General features: G+C 43.9%; 1 protein-coding gene across 3 annotated transcripts in view; it reads left to right on the plus strand.

Annotated features, from left to right (window-relative positions):
* The window catches only part of LOC139552572 (leucine-rich repeat and calponin homology domain-containing protein 2-like), a 119,323-nt gene that overhangs the window by 55,972 nt on the left and 47,027 nt on the right, over positions 1–16,324 (plus strand). For all 3 annotated transcript variants that reach the window (XM_071364428.1, XM_071364429.1, XM_071364430.1), the window contains exons 3-11: positions 11,446–11,572; positions 11,668–11,773; positions 12,574–12,710; positions 13,067–13,197; positions 13,698–13,785; positions 13,983–14,079; positions 14,203–14,297; positions 14,961–15,028; positions 15,376–15,480. In XM_071364428.1, coding sequence (XP_071220529.1) covers positions 11,446–11,572; positions 11,668–11,773; positions 12,574–12,710; positions 13,067–13,197; positions 13,698–13,785; positions 13,983–14,079; positions 14,203–14,297; positions 14,961–15,028; positions 15,376–15,480 — 954 coding nt within the window. The remainder of the gene's footprint in view (positions 1–11,445; positions 11,573–11,667; positions 11,774–12,573; positions 12,711–13,066; positions 13,198–13,697; positions 13,786–13,982; positions 14,080–14,202; positions 14,298–14,960; positions 15,029–15,375; positions 15,481–16,324) is intronic.

Consider the following 16,324-nt stretch of genomic DNA (forward strand, 5'->3'; position numbering starts at 1 on the left):
ACTATGTGATTGAACGGTTCATTTCCTAGACACAGTGGGAGAAATAGGCCTACACTATGTGATGTTGTTTTAAACGGTTCATTTCCTAGACACAGTGGGAGAAATAGGCCTACACTATGTGATGTTGTTTTAAACGGTTAATTTCCTAGACACAGTGGGAGAAATAGGCCTACACTATGTGATGTTGTTTTGAACGGTTCATTTCCTAGACACAGTGGGAGAAATAGGCCCTACACTATGTGATGTTGTTTTGAACGGTTCATTTCCTAGACACAGTGGGAGAAATAGGCCCTACACTATGTGATTGAACGGTTCATTTCCTAGACACAGTGGGAGAAATAGGCCCTACACTATGTGATGTTTTAAACGGTTCATTTCCTAGACAGTGGGAGAAATAGGCCCTACACTATGTGATGTTGTTTTAAACGGTTCATTTCCTAGACACAGTGGGAGAAATAGGCCTACACTATGTGATGTTGTTTTGAACGGTTCATTTCCTAGACACAGTGGGAGAAATAGGCCCTACACTATGTGATGTTGTTTTAAACGGTTCATTTCCTAGACACAGTGGGAGAAATAGGCCCTACACTATGTGATGTTGTTTAGAACGGTTCATTTCCTAGACACAGTGGGAGAAATAGGCCTACACTATGTGATTGAACGGTTCATTTCCTAGACACAGTGGGAGAAATAGGCCCTACACTATGTGATGTTGTTTTAAACGGTTCATTTCCTAGACACAGTGGGAGAAATAGGCCCTACACTATGTGATGTTGTTTTAAACGGTTCATTTCCTAGACACAGTGGGAGAAATAGGCCTACACTATGTGATTGAACGGTTCATTCCTAGACACAGTGGGAGAAATAGGCCCTACACTATGTGATGTTGTTTTAAACGGTTCATTTCCTAGACACAGTGGGAGAAATAGGCCCTACACTATGTGATGTTGTTTTAAACGGTTCATTTCCTAGACACAGTGGGAGAAATAGGCCCTACACTATGTGATGTTGTTTTAAACGGTTCATTTCCTAGACACAGTGGGAGAAATAGGCCTACACTATGTGATGTTGTTTTGAACGGTTCATTTCCTAGACACAGTGGGAGAAATAGGCCCTACACTATGTGATGTTGTTTTAAACGGTTCATTTCCTAGACACAGTGGGAGAAATAGGCCCTACACTATGTGATGTTGTTTAGAACGGTTCATTTCCTAGACACAGTGGGAGAAATAGGCCTACACTATGTGATTGAACGGTTCATTTCCTAGACACAGTGGGAGAAATAGGCCCTACACTATGTGATGTTGTTTTAAACGGTTCATTTCCTAGACAGTGGGAGAAATAGGCCCTACACATGTGATGTTGTTTTAAACGGTTAATTTCCTAGACACAGTGGGAGAAATAGGCCTACACTATGTGATGTTGTTTTAAACGGTTCATTTCCTAGACACAGTGGGAGAAATAGGCCCTACACTATGTGATGTTGTTTTAAACGGTTAATTTCCTAGACACAGTGGGAGAAATAGGCCTACACTATGTGATGTTGTTTTAAACGGTTCATTTCCTAGACAGTGGGAGAAATAGGCCCTACACTATGTGATGTTGTTTTAAACGGTTAATTTCCTAGACACAGTGGGAGAAATAGGCCTACACTATGTGATGTTGTTTTAAACGGTTAATTTCCTAGACACAGTGGGAGAAATAGGCCTACACTATGTGATGTTGTTTTAAACGGTTAATTTCCTAGACACAGTGGGAGAAATAGGCCCTACACTATGTGATTGAACGGTTCATTTCCTAGACACAGTGGGAGAAATAGGCCCTACACTATGTGATGTTGTTTAGAACGGTTCATTTCCTAGACACAGTGGGAGAAATAGGCCCTACACTATGTGATTGAACGGTTCATTTCCTAGACACAGTGGGAGAAATAGGCCTACACTATGTGATTGAACGGTTCATTTCCTAGACACAGTGGGAGAAATAGGCCTACACTATGTGATGTTGTTTTAAACGGTTCATTTCCTAGACACAGTGGGAGAAATAGGCCTACACTATGTGATGTTGTTTTAAACGGTTAATTTCCTAGACACAGTGGGAGAAATAGGCCTACACTATGTGATGTTGTTTTGAACGGTTCATTTCCTAGACACAGTGGGAGAAATAGGCCCTACACTATGTGATGTTGTTTTGAACGGTTCATTTCCTAGACACAGTGGGAGAAATAGGCCCTACACTATGTGATTGAACGGTTCATTTCCTAGACACAGTGGGAGAAATAGGCCCTACACTATGTGATGTTTTAAACGGTTCATTTCCTAGACAGTGGGAGAAATAGGCCCTACACTATGTGATGTTGTTTTAAACGGTTCATTTCCTAGACACAGTGGGAGAAATAGGCCTACACTATGTGATGTTGTTTTGAACGGTTCATTTCCTAGACACAGTGGGAGAAATAGGCCCTACACTATGTGATGTTGTTTTAAACGGTTCATTTCCTAGACACAGTGGGAGAAATAGGCCCTACACTATGTGATGTTGTTTAGAACGGTTCATTTCCTAGACACAGTGGGAGAAATAGGCCTACACTATGTGATTGAACGGTTCATTTCCTAGACACAGTGGGAGAAATAGGCCCTACACTATGTGATGTTGTTTTAAACGGTTCATTTCCTAGACACAGTGGGAGAAATAGGCCCTACACTATGTGATGTTGTTTAGAACGGTTCATTTCCTAGACACAGTGGGAGAAATAGGCCAACACTATGTGATGTTTTGAACGGTTCATTTCCTAGACACAGTGGGAGAAATAGGCCTACACTATGTGATTGAACGGTTAATTTCCTAGACACAGTGGGAGAAATAGGCCCTACACTATGATGTTGTTTAGAACGGTTCATTTCCTAGACACAGTGGGAGAAATAGGCCTACACTATGTGATGTTGTTTTAAACGGTTCATTTCCTAGATACAGTGGGAGAAATAGGCCAACACTATGTGATTGAACGGTTCATTTCCTAGACACAGTGGGAGAAATAGGCCCTACACTATGTGATGTTGTTTTAAACGGTTCATTTCCTAGACACAGTGGGAGAAATAGGCCCTACACTATGTGATGTTGTTTAGAACGGTTCATTTCCTAGACAGTGGGAGAAATAGGCCCTACACTATGTGATGTTGTTTAGAACGGTTCATTTCCTAGACACAGTGGGAGAAATAGGCCCTACACTATGTGATTGAACGGTTCATTTCCTAGACACAGTGGGAGAAATAGGCCCTACACTGTGATTGAACAGTTCATTTCCTAGACACAGTGGGAGAAATAGGCCTACACTATGTGATGTTGTTTTAAACGGTTCATTTCCTAGACAGTGGGAGAAATAGGCCCTACACTATGTGATGTTGTTTTAAACGGTTCATTTCCTAGACACAGTGGGAGAAATAGGCCTACACTATGTGATGTTGTTTTGAACGGTTCATTTCCTAGACACAGTGGGAGAAATAGGCCCTACACTATGTGATGTTGTTTTAAACGGTTCATTTCCTAGACACAGTGGGAGAAATAGGCCCTACACTATGTGATGTTGTTTAGAACGGTTCATTTCCTAGACACAGTGGGAGAAATAGGCCTACACTATGTGATTGAACGGTTCATTTCCTAGACACAGTGGGAGAAATAGGCCCTACACTATGTGATGTTGTTTTAAACGGTTCATTTCCTAGACAGTGGGAGAAATAGGCCCTACACTATGTGATGTTGTTTAGAACGGTTCATTTCCTAGACACAGTGGGAGAAATAGGCCAACACTGTGATGTTTTGAACGGTTCATTTCCTAGACACAGTGGGAGAAATAGGCCCTACACTATGTGATGTTGTTTAGAACGGTTCATTTCCTAGACACAGTGGGAGAAATAGGCCTACACTATGTGATGTTGTTTTAAACGGTTCATTTCCTAGATACAGTGGGAGAAATAGGCCAACACTATGTGATTGAACGGTTCATTTCCTAGACACAGTGGGAGAAATAGGCCCTACACTATGTGATGTTGTTTTAAACGGTTCATTTCCTAGACACAGTGGGAGAAATAGGCCCTACACTATGTGATGTTGTTTAGAACGGTTCATTTCCTAGACACAGTGGGAGAAATAGGCCCTACACTATGTGATGTTGTTTAGAACGGTTCATTTCCTAGACACAGTGGGAGAAATAGGCCCTACACTATGTGATTGAACGGTTCATTTCCTAGACACAGTGGGAGAAATAGGCCCTACACTATGTGATTGAACAGTTCATTTCCTAGACACAGTGGGAGAAATAGGCCTACACTATGTGATGTTGTTTAGAACGGTTCATTTCCTAGACACAGTTGGAGAAATAGGCCTACACTATGTGATTGAACGGTTCATTTCCTAGACACAGTGGGAGAAATAGGCCCTACACTATGTGATGTTGTTTTAAACGGTTCATTTCCTAGACACAGTGGGAGAAATAGGCCCTACACTATGTGATGTTGTTTTAAACGGTTCATTTCCTAGACACAGTGGGAGAAATAGGCCTACACTATGTGATGTTGTTTTAAACGGTTCATTTCCTAGACACAGTGGGAGAAATAGGCCTACAATATGTGATGTTGTTTTAAACGGTTAATTTCCTAGACACAGTGGGAGAAATAGGCCCTACACTATGTGATGTTGTTTTAAACGGTTCATTTCCTAGACACAGTGGGAGAAATAGGCCCTACACTATGTGATGTTGTTTTAAACGGTTCATTTCCTAGACACAGTGGGAGAAATAGGCCTACACTATGTGATGTTGTTTTAAACGGTTCATTTCCTAGACACAGTGGGAGAAATAGGCCCTACACTATGTGATGTTGTTTTAAACGGTTCATTTCCTAGACACAGTGGGAGAAATAGGCCCTACACTATGTGATGTTGTTTTAAACGGTTCATTTCCTAGACACAGTGGGAGAAATAGGCCTACACTATGTGATGTTGTTTTAAACGGTTCATTTCCTAGACACAGTGGGAGAAATAGGCCTACAATATGTGATGTTGTTTTAAACGGTTCATTTCCTAGACACAGTGGGAGAAATAGGCCTACACTATGTGATGTTGTTTTAAACGGTTCATTTCCTAGACACAGTGGGAGAAATAGGCCTACACTGTGATGTTGTTTTAAACGGTTCATTTCCTAGACACAGTGGGAGAAATAGGCCCTACACTATGTGACGTTGTTTTAAACGGTTCATTTCCTAGACACAGTGGGAGAAATAGGCCTACACTATGTGATGTTGTTTTAAACGGTTCATTTCCTAGACACAGTGGGAGAAATAGGCCCTACACTATGTGATGTTGTTTTAAACGGTTCATTTCCTAGACACAGTGGGAGAAATAGGCCCTACACTATGTGATTGAACGGTTCATTTCCTAGACACAGTGGGAGAAATAGGCCCTACACTATGTGATGTTGTTTTAAACGGTTCATTTCCTAGACACAGTGGGAGAAATAGGCCCTACACTATGTGATGTTGTTTAGAACGGTTCATTTCCTAGACACAGTGGGAGAAATAGGCCAACACTATGTGATGTTTTGAACGGTTCATTTCCTAGACACAGTGGGAGAAATAGGCCTACACTATGTGATTGAACGGTTAATTTCCTAGACACAGTGGGAGAAATAGGCCCTACACTATGTGATGTTGTTTAGAACGGTTCATTTCCTAGACACAGTGGGAGAAATAGGCCTACACTATGTGATGTTGTTTTAAACGGTTCATTTCCTAGATACAGTGGGAGAAATAGGCCAACACTATGTGATTGAACGGTTCATTTCCTAGACACAGTGGGAGAAATAGGCCCTACACTATGTGATGTTGTTTTAAACGGTTCATTTCCTAGACACAGTGGGAGAAATAGGCCCTACACTATGTGATGTTGTTTAGAACGGTTCATTTCCTAGACACAGTGGGAGAAATAGGCCCTACACTATGTGATGTTGTTTAGAACGGTTCATTTCCTAGACACAGTGGGAGAAATAGGCCTACACTATGTGATTGAACGGTTAATTTCCTAGACACAGTGGGAGAAATAGGCCCTACACTATGTGATGTTGTTTAGAACGGTTCATTTCCTAGACACAGTGGGAGAAATAGGCCCTACACTATGTGATGTTGTTTTAAACGGTTCATTTCCTAGACACAGTGGGAGAAATAGGCCCTACACTATGTGATGTTGTTTAGAACGGTTCATTTCCTAGACACAGTGGGAGAAATAGGCCAACACTATGTGATGTTTTGAACGGTTCATTTCCTAGACACAGTGGGAGAAATAGGCCTACACTATGTGATTGAACGGTTAATTTCCTAGACACAGTGGGAGAAATAGGCCCTACACTATGTGATGTTGTTTAGAACGGTTCATTTCCTAGACACAGTGGGAGAAATAGGCCTACACTATGTGATGTTGTTTTAAACGGTTCATTTCCTAGATACAGTGGGAGAAATAGGCCAACACTATGTGATTGAACGGTTCATTTCCTAGACACAGTGGGAGAAATAGGCCCTACACTATGTGATGTTGTTTTAAACGGTTCATTTCCTAGACACAGTGGGAGAAATAGGCCCTACACTATGTGATGTTGTTTAGAACGGTTCATTTCCTAGACACAGTGGGAGAAATAGGCCCTACACTATGTGATGTTGTTTAGAACGGTTCATTTCCTAGACACAGTGGGAGAAATAGGCCTACACTATGTGATTGAACGGTTCATTTCCTAGACACAGTGGGAGAAATAGGCCCTACACTATGTGATTGAACAGTTCATTTCCTAGACACAGTGGGAGAAATAGGCCTACACTATGTGATGTTGTTTTAAACGGTTCATTTCCTAGACACAGTGGGAGAAATAGGCCCTACACTATGTGATGTTGTTTTAAACGGTTCATTTCCTAGACACAGTGGGAGAAATAGGCCCTACACTATGTGATGTTGTTTAGAACGGTTCATTTCCTAGACACAGTGGGAGAAATAGGCCTACACTATGTGATTGAACGGTTCATTTCCTAGACACAGTGGGAGAAATAGGCCCTACACTATGTGATGTTGTTTTAAACGGTTCATTTCCTAGACACAGTGGGAGAAATAGGCCCTACACTATGTGATGTTGTTTAGAACGGTTCATTTCCTAGACACAGTGGGAGAAATAGGCCTACACTATGTGATTGAACGGTTAATTTCCTAGACACAGTGGGAGAAATAGGCCCTACACTATGTGATGTTGTTTAGAACGGTTCATTTCCTAGACACAGTGGGAGAAATAGGCCTACACTATGTGATGTTGTTTTAAACGGTTCATTTCCTAGATACAGTGGGAGAAATAGGCCAACACTATGTGATTGAACGGTTCATTTCCTAGACACAGTGGGAGAAATAGGCCCTACACTATGTGATGTTGTTTTAAACGGTTCATTTCCTAGACACAGTGGGAGAAATAGGCCCTACACTATGTGATGTTGTTTAGAACGGTTCATTTCCTAGACACAGTGGGAGAAATAGGCCCTACACTATGTGATGTTGTTTAGAACGGTTCATTTCCTAGACACAGTGGGAGAAATAGGCCCTACACTATGTGATTGAACGGTTCATTTCCTAGACACAGTGGGAGAAATAGGCCCTACACTATGTGATTGAACAGTTCATTTCCTAGACAGTGGGAGAAATAGGCCTACACTATGTGATGTTGTTTAGAACGGTTCATTTCCTAGACACAGTTGGAGAAATAGGCCTACACTATGTGATTGAACGGTTCATTTCCTAGACACAGTGGGAGAAATAGGCCTACACTATGTGATGTTGTTTTAAACGGTTCATTTCCTAGACACAGTGGGAGAAATAGGCCTACAATATGTGATGTTGTTAAACGGTTAATTTCCTAGACACAGTGGGAGAAATAGGCCCTACACTATGTGATGTTGTTTTAAACGGTTCATTTCCTAGACACAGTGGGAGAAATAGGCCCTACACTATGTGATGTTGTTTTAAACGGTTCATTTCCTAGACACAGTGGGAGAAATAGGCCTACACTATGTGATGTTGTTTTAAACGGTTCATTTCCTAGACAGTGGGAGAAATAGGCCCTACACATGTGATGTTGTTTTAAACGGTTAATTTCCTAGACACAGTGGGAGAAATAGGCCTACACTATGTGATGTTGTTTTAAACGGTTCATTTCCTAGACACAGTGGGAGAAATAGGCCCTACACTATGTGATGTTGTTTTAAACGGTTCATTTCCTAGACACAGTGGGAGAAATAGGCCCTACACTATGTGATGTTGTTTTAAACGGTTAATTTCCTAGACACAGTGGGAGAAATAGGCCTACACTATGTGATGTTGTTTTAAACGGTTCATTTCCTAGACACAGTGGGAGAAATAGGCCCTACACTATGTGATGTTGTTTTAAACGGTTAATTTCCTAGACACAGTGGGAGAAATAGGCCTACACTATGTGATGTTGTTTTAAACGGTTAATTTCCTAGACACAGTGGGAGAAATAGGCCTACACTATGTGATGTTGTTTTAAACGGTTAATTTCCTAGACACAGTGGGAGAAATAGGCCCTACACTATGTGATGTTGTTTTAAACGGTTCATTTCCTAGACACAGTGGGAGAAATAGGCCCTACACTATGTGATGTTGTTTTAAACGGTTCATTTCCTAGACACAGTGGGAGAAATAGGCCTACACTATGTGATGTTGTTTTAAACGGTTCATTTCCTAGACACAGTGGGAGAAATAGGCCCTACACTATGTGATGTTGTTTTAAACGGTTAATTTCCTAGACACAGTGGGAGAAATAGGCCTACACTATGTGATGTTGTTTTAAACGGTTCATTTCCTAGACACAGTGGGAGAAATAGGCCCTACACTATGTGATGTTGTTTTAAACGGTTCATTTCCTAGACACAGTGGGAGAAATAGGCCCTACACTATGTGATGTTGTTTTAAACGGTTAATTTCCTAGACACAGTGGGAGAAATAGGCCTACACTATGTGATGTTGTTTTAAACGGTTCATTTCCTAGACACAGTGGGAGAAATAGGCCCTACACTATGTGATGTTGTTTTAAACGGTTCATTTCCTAGACACAGTGGGAGAAATAGGCCCTACACTATGTGATGTTGTTTTAAACGGTTAATTTCCTAGACACAGTGGGAGAAATAGGCCTACACTATGTGATGTTGTTTTAAACGGTTCATTTCCTAGACACAGTGGGAGAAATAGGCCCTACACTATGTGATGTTGTTTAGAACGGTTCATTTCCTAGACACAGTGGGAGAAATAGGCCCTACACTATGTGATGTTGTTTAGAACGGTTCATTTCCTAGACACAGTGGGAGAAATAGGCCCTACACTATGTGATTGAACGGTTCATTTCCTAGACACAGTGGGAGAAATAGGCCTACACTATGTGATTGAACGGTTCATTTCCTAGACACAGTGGGAGAAATAGGCCTACACTATGTGATGTTGTTTTAAACGGTTCATTTCCTAGACACAGTGGGAGAAATAGGCCTACACTATGTGATGTTGTTTTAAACGGTTAATTTCCTAGACACAGTGGGAGAAATAGGCCTACACTATGTGATGTTGTTTTGAACGGTTCATTTCCTAGACACAGTGGGAGAAATAGGCCCTACACTATGTGATGTTGTTTTGAACGGTTAATTTCCTAGACACAGTGGGAGAAATAGGCCCTACACTATGTGATTGAACGGTTCATTTCCTAGACACAGTGGGAGAAATAGCCCTAAACTATGTGATGTTGTTTTAAACGGTTAATTTCCTAGACACAGTGGGAGAAATAGGCCCTACACTATGTGATTGAACGGTTCATTTCCTAGACACAGTGGGAGAAATAGGCCTACACTATGTGATGTTGTTTTGAACGGTTCATTTCCTGACACAGTGGGAGAAATAGGCCTACACTATGTGATTGAACGGTTCATTTCCTAGACACAGTGGGAGAAATAGGCCCTACACTATGTGATGTTGTTTAGAACGGTTCATTTCCTAGACACAGTGGGAGAAATAGGCCCTACACTATGTGATTGAACGGTTCATTTCCTAGACACAGTGGGAGAAATAGGCCTACACTATGTGATTGAACGGTTCATTTCCTAGACACAGTGGGAGAAATAGGCCTACACTATGTGATGTTGTTTTGAACGGTTCATTTCCTAGACACAGTGGGAGAAATAGGCCCTACACTATGTGATGTTGTTTTGAACGGTTCATTTCCTAGACACAGTGGGAGAAATAGGCCTACACTATGCGATGTTGTTTTGAACGGTTCATTTCCTAGACACAGTGGGAGAAATAGGCCTACACTATGCGATGTTGTTTTGAACGGTTCATTTCCTAGACACAGTGGGAGAAATAGGCCTACACTATGCGATGTTGTTTTGAACGGTTCATTTCCTAGACACAGTGGGAGAAATAGGCCTACACTATGCGATGTTGTTTTGAACGGTTCATTTCCTAGACACAGTGGGAGAAATAGGCCTACACTATGCGATGTTGTTTTGAACGGTTCATTTCCTAGACACAGTGGGAGAAATAGGCCTACACTATGCGATGTTGTTTTGAACGGTTCATTTCCTAGACACAGTGGGAGAAATAGGCCTACACTATGCGATGTTGTTTTGAACGGTTCATTTCCTAGACACAGTTAGGCTGCGTTTACACAGGCAACCCCAATTCTGAGCTTTTTTCTAATTATTGGCAAAAGAGCTGATCTGATTGGTCAAAAGACCAATTAGTGGCCTCCCGGGTGGCGCAGTGGTCTAAGGCACTGCATCGCAGTGCTAGCTGTGCCACCAGAGACTCTGGGTTCGAGCCCAGGCTCTGTCGCAGCCGGCCGCGACCGGGAGGCCCATGGGGCGGCGCACAATTGGCCCAGCGTCGTCCGGGTTAGGGAGGGTTTGGCCGGCAGGGATATCCTTGTCTCATCATGCACGAGCGACTCCTGTGGCGGGCCGTGCGCAGTGCACGTTGACCAGGTCGCCAGGTGTACAGTGTTTCCTCCGACACATTGGTGCGGCTGGCTTCTGGGTTGGATGCGCGCTGTGCGGCTTGGTTGGGTTGTGTTTCGGAGGATGCATGGCTCCCGACCTTCGTCTCTCCCGAGTCCGTGCGGTAACTACTAACAATTGGATACCACGAAAAAGGGGGTAAAAAATAATAAATATAGTGGAAAAATAATCTGAATTGGACTGCCTGTGTAAACACAGCCATGGACATCCGTCTTCTCTGTTTCACTAACATTTTGTTAACCCATTGAGGAGACATTCATTGCTTGATTTTTTCCTGATGTCCCCAATGTTATCCTTGCGCACAGGATAAAACTTTCATATTGTACATGTGTATTTTGTGTTTCTATAGCCGGAACCTTCTCTCAACATTGCCAAAATACCTGTTCAACCTCCCTCTCAAAGTGCTGGTGGTGAGCAACAACAAGCTACTGTCTGTCCCAGAAGAGATTGGGAAGGCCAAAGAACTGATGGAACTGGTGAGCACAATCCCAGAGCTCATAAAAAAACACTGAAGCTATATTGTTACTGGTGTGTCTGTGTGTGACAGCCTGCTTCCTGTCTTCCCCTGTAGGACATCAGCTGTAATGAGATCCAGGTGCTGCCCCCTCAGGTGGGGAGGCTCCGTTCATTACGGGAACTCAACATCAGGAGGAACTGTCTTCACATGCTGCCTGAGGGTAGGTAGCTGTCTATGTCCTCTCCCCTGATCTGATGGTAGGTAGCTGTCTACGTCCTCTCCCCTGATCTGATGGTAGGTAGCTGTCTACGTCCTCTCCCCTGATCTGAGGGTAGGTAGCTGTCTACGTCCTCTCCCCTGATCTGAGGGTAGGTAGCTGTCTACGTCCTCTCCCCTGATCTGAGGGTAGGTAGCTGTCTACGTCCTCTCCCCTGGTCTGAGGGTAGGTAGCTGTCTATGTCCTCTCTCCTGATCTGATGGTAGGTAGCTGTCTATGTCCTCTCCCCTGGTCTGAGGGTAGGTAGCTGTCTATGTCCTCTCCCCTGGTCTGAGGGTAGGTAGCTGTCTATGTCCTCTCTCCTGATCTGATGGTAGGTAGCTGTCTATGTCCTCTCCCCTGGTCTGAGGGTAGGTAGCTGTCTATGTCCTCTCCCCTGGTCTGAGGGTAGGTAGCTGTCTATGTCCTCTCCCCTGGTCTGAGGGTAGGTAGCTGTCTATGTCCTCTCACCTGGTCTGAGGGTAGGTAGCTGTCTATGTCCTCTCCCCTGGTCTGAGGGTAGGTAGCTGTCTATGTCCTCTCCCCTGGTCTGAGGGTAGGTAGCTGTCTATGTCCTCTCACCTGGTCTGAGGGTAGGTAGCTGTCTATGTCCTCTCCCCTGGTCCTCTCCTCTCTCCCTCACCAACCCCTCCTCTCTGGACCCTAGAGCAGTGACAGATACCAGCTAGGTCTACCGTAATCTCTCTCCTTATTCTATATCCAAACCCATGCCTCTTGTGCTTTCTTTCTTTGTCTTTCCCCAGAGCTGGCTGACCTGCCACTCATCAGACTGGACTTCTCCTGCAATAAGATCACAGAGATCCCTCCTGTCTACAGGAGACTCAGGCAGCTGCAGCACATCATCCTCGACAACAACCCTATGCAGTCCCCACCTGCACAGGTATGTGTGAGTGAGAGTGTGAGACAACATCTGTGGTAGTTTATGCTGTAAATGACATTTTGGCACTGCATGGGATTATCCACAGCCATCTCGATGTGTATCAGGTATGGGGTGCCGACGAGTTAACACAGGTTAACCTCAGCTCGGCATCATGCCTAGAAACTACTCCCCCTAGCTGTGACAGTTTTCATGATATACCAGGATATACCCATAATGGTCTCTGAGGAACAGTTGCACCATCTAGTGGGCAGCTGTCCCCTCATGATATGATTTAATTTCTGCTTGAATGAACACTTGGGCACTTCATTTCATCACTTGGATATATACTTCATGCACTTTGTATTTGTGTGTTTCAGATCTGCCTGAAGGGCAAGGTGCACATCTTTAAGTACCTGAACATCCAGGCTTGTAGGATGGATAAGAAGCCTGACTCTCTGGACCTCCCTTCTCTGGGCAAACGCTGCCTTCCCCAGCCTCTCACAGACAGGTACACACTCTTATATCATATCATAATTCTATTTATAAACTGGGTGGTTTGAGCCCTGAATGCCAATCGGCTGACAACCAATAACACGGGTATGACAAAACATTTATTTTTACTGCTCTAATTATGTTGGTAACCAGTTTATAATAGCAATAAGGCACCTCTGTGGTATATGGCCAATATACCACGGCTCAGGGCTGTGTCCTGGCACTCCGCATTGCTTTGTGGCTAAGAACATCCCTTAGCCGTGGTATATTGGTCATATACCATACCCCCTCTGGCCTTATTGCTTAAGTATACTACAGACAAGACGATTGACCATATGCATCATGAATGACATGAATATGCAGTATGTGCCATGAAACTGTAATGACAACTGGTATGACATTTGAAGATTAATGACACAGGACTCGACATATTTTGAAGTGCTTACGAAATTGTCATGAATGTCTGAATCAAAACTGTCTGTTTATTACTGACTATCCCTTCATATGTCTCTGCAGCATGGAGGATTTTTACCCCAGTAAGAACCATGCTCCTGACTCTGGTATCGGCAGTGACAACGGGGATAAAAGACTGTCTGCGACAGAGGTCAGAGTTCACCCACTGTAGTCAGGCTTAACTGAGGCCTAGATTGTACTGAGGACTGTTGTGCGTTCAACCATGGCTCGTTGATCCTGACACTTTGCAGTTCTTCTGCAGACATGTTCAGTAGACCTGAACTCTATGCTTTATGCTCACTTTAACACTTGAGCTTCCTCCTCTTCCTTCTCCCTCTCTTCCTCTAGCCCTCTGACGATGATACCATCAGCCTGCACTCTCAGGTCTCAGAGACGGCCCGCGCCGACGCTCTCTCTCTCCTCTCCAAGATGGACTCAGGCAAAGGTAAGACCTGTTTGGATGCAGTGGATTTGACTGTTTGAAAAAAAACGGTGTTTGAGCAATAATGGGCTCAACTGGCAACAAGCACATTAGTCTGAGGTTCAACCTGGTGTGTTGTTCCCGTAGATCAGGTCCCCTTTGACTTCATCGAGCCCAACGCAGAGGAAGATGCTGCCCTGTCAGACGGGCAGCAGAGTGGACCCTACATCTCATGTATAAAGGTACGTCACCAGGGATCCATAGAGAGCTGTATGACCACTACAGTACACCATTAACTACACTAGTCCTCCACTGTTGAGCTATCCCTGGGTGAGCTAGTGTGTCCAATTAGTGCCTGTTCTTTTCCACTGTTAGCTCTGAAGAATGGGAGGATTTGGTACAAGCTTGGTCAGGGCTTTAAACTAATCTTATCTTTCATTGAGTCAAAAGCTTGAAAGGCATCAGGTGTGGAATCTCAAATGCCATAAACTTGATTGAATAAAGCCAACAGATCGTCTTGTTAGGTCTTTTTTTGGGGTGGAAACCTGTGGAATCAGCCAAAGCACACAGCTTGAAGTTCAAATGAAATGTGTTGTGATTGAACTTGGATAAGAGTGTGGGGATTTTACTTTTACATATCTGTTTATGGGCTCCTGAGTGTCGCAGCGGTCTAAGGCACTGCATCTCAGTGCTAGAGGCGTCACTACAGACCCTGGTTCGATTCCAGGCTGTATCACAACTGGCTGTGATTGGGAGTCACATAGGGCGGCGGCCCAGCATCGTCCGGGTTAGGGTTTGGTTGGGGTAGGCCGTAATTGTAAATAAGAATTTGTTCTTAACTGACTTGCCTGGTTAAATAAAAATAACATGATTTTATTGAGTTTACTTTTTGTTCTGTGTGTCAGGAATTGGAGAAGGTTCTTAACAAGTCACACCAAAGCAAAGATAAGGAGAACTGGAAAGAGGAGTCTGGGTAAGTCTTCACTACACTTGAATAGACAGAAGAAAGGAGGAATGGAAGAAAATTCACCTTTTAACTTCTATAAGTTTAAACTGAAATCATATTGATCTATCTATCTCCTTAAATAATTAATTTACAACACTAGTTAATGTACTGTAGTTGATAATTAGTAGCTGTAGATGATAGCAGAAGTGACATAATATAATAACAGGCCCAGACAGTAGACATCCTGAGAAGGTTATGTCGTTGGATAGCTGCCACTATAGTAGGGTCACACACTGAGTTAATGCTATTATAGGGATTGTAGTTGGCATAGGTTTTGGCTTCAAACTGAATTGTCATGTCCCTGTTTCCTGCAGCTCTGAAAAAGATCAGCTAGTTGAGGAGGATGAGGATGAGCTGAAGGAAGTGCTGGACCTGAGGAAGATCGCTGTCCAGCTCCTGCAGCAGGAGCAACAGAACAGGTAAGAGGCTGAGCTCTGACCCCTGCCATGGCCACTCCTCTCTGACATCACCTCACCCTGAGCTCTACCCTGCCCTAGCCCCATACTGTATCTCTCTTGCATCCAGACTGAGGAGAAATCAGCACACAATGCATCCCTGACCAACTGTTCAGACAGATCTGAACACAATCAGACCACAAAGTGACTTTTGTACGTCTAGACCCGTGTTTTCAATGCAAGCTTCGTATTCTGATAGTCTCATGTAAGTGTTAAGTGTAGACAAAGTCTGTCCTCCACACCACTGCTTAGCTCTGCCCTGCCCCTAGCCCCATATCTCTATGTCCTCCACACCACTGCTTAGCTCTGCCCTGCCCCTAATCTCTGTCCTCCACACCACTGCTTAGCTCTGGCCCTAGCCCAATATCTCTGTCCTCCACACCACTGCTTAGCTCTGCCCCTAGCCCCATATCTCTATGTCCTTCACACCACTGCTTAGCTCTGCCCTGCCCCTAGCCCCATATCTCTATGTCCTCCACACCACTGCTTAGCTCTGCCCTGCCCGTAGCCCCATATCTCTATGTCCTCCACACCACTGCTTAGCTCTGCCCTGCCCCTAGCCCCATATCTCTATGTCCTCCACACCACTGCTTAGCTCTGCCCTGCCCCTAGCCCCATATCTCTATGTCCTCCACACCACTGCTTAGCTCTGCCCTGCCCCTAGCCCCATATCTCTATGTCCTCCACACCACTGCTTAGCTCTGGCCCTAGCCCCATATCTCTATGTCCTCCACACCACTGCTTAGCTCTGGCCCTAGCCCAATATCTCTATGTCCTCCACACCACTGCTTAGCTCTGCCCCTAGCCC

This window comes from Salvelinus alpinus, chromosome 24 (genome assembly GCF_045679555.1).
Source record: "Salvelinus alpinus chromosome 24, SLU_Salpinus.1, whole genome shotgun sequence".
In the NCBI taxonomy this organism is placed as follows: Eukaryota; Metazoa; Chordata; class Actinopteri; order Salmoniformes; family Salmonidae; genus Salvelinus; species Salvelinus alpinus.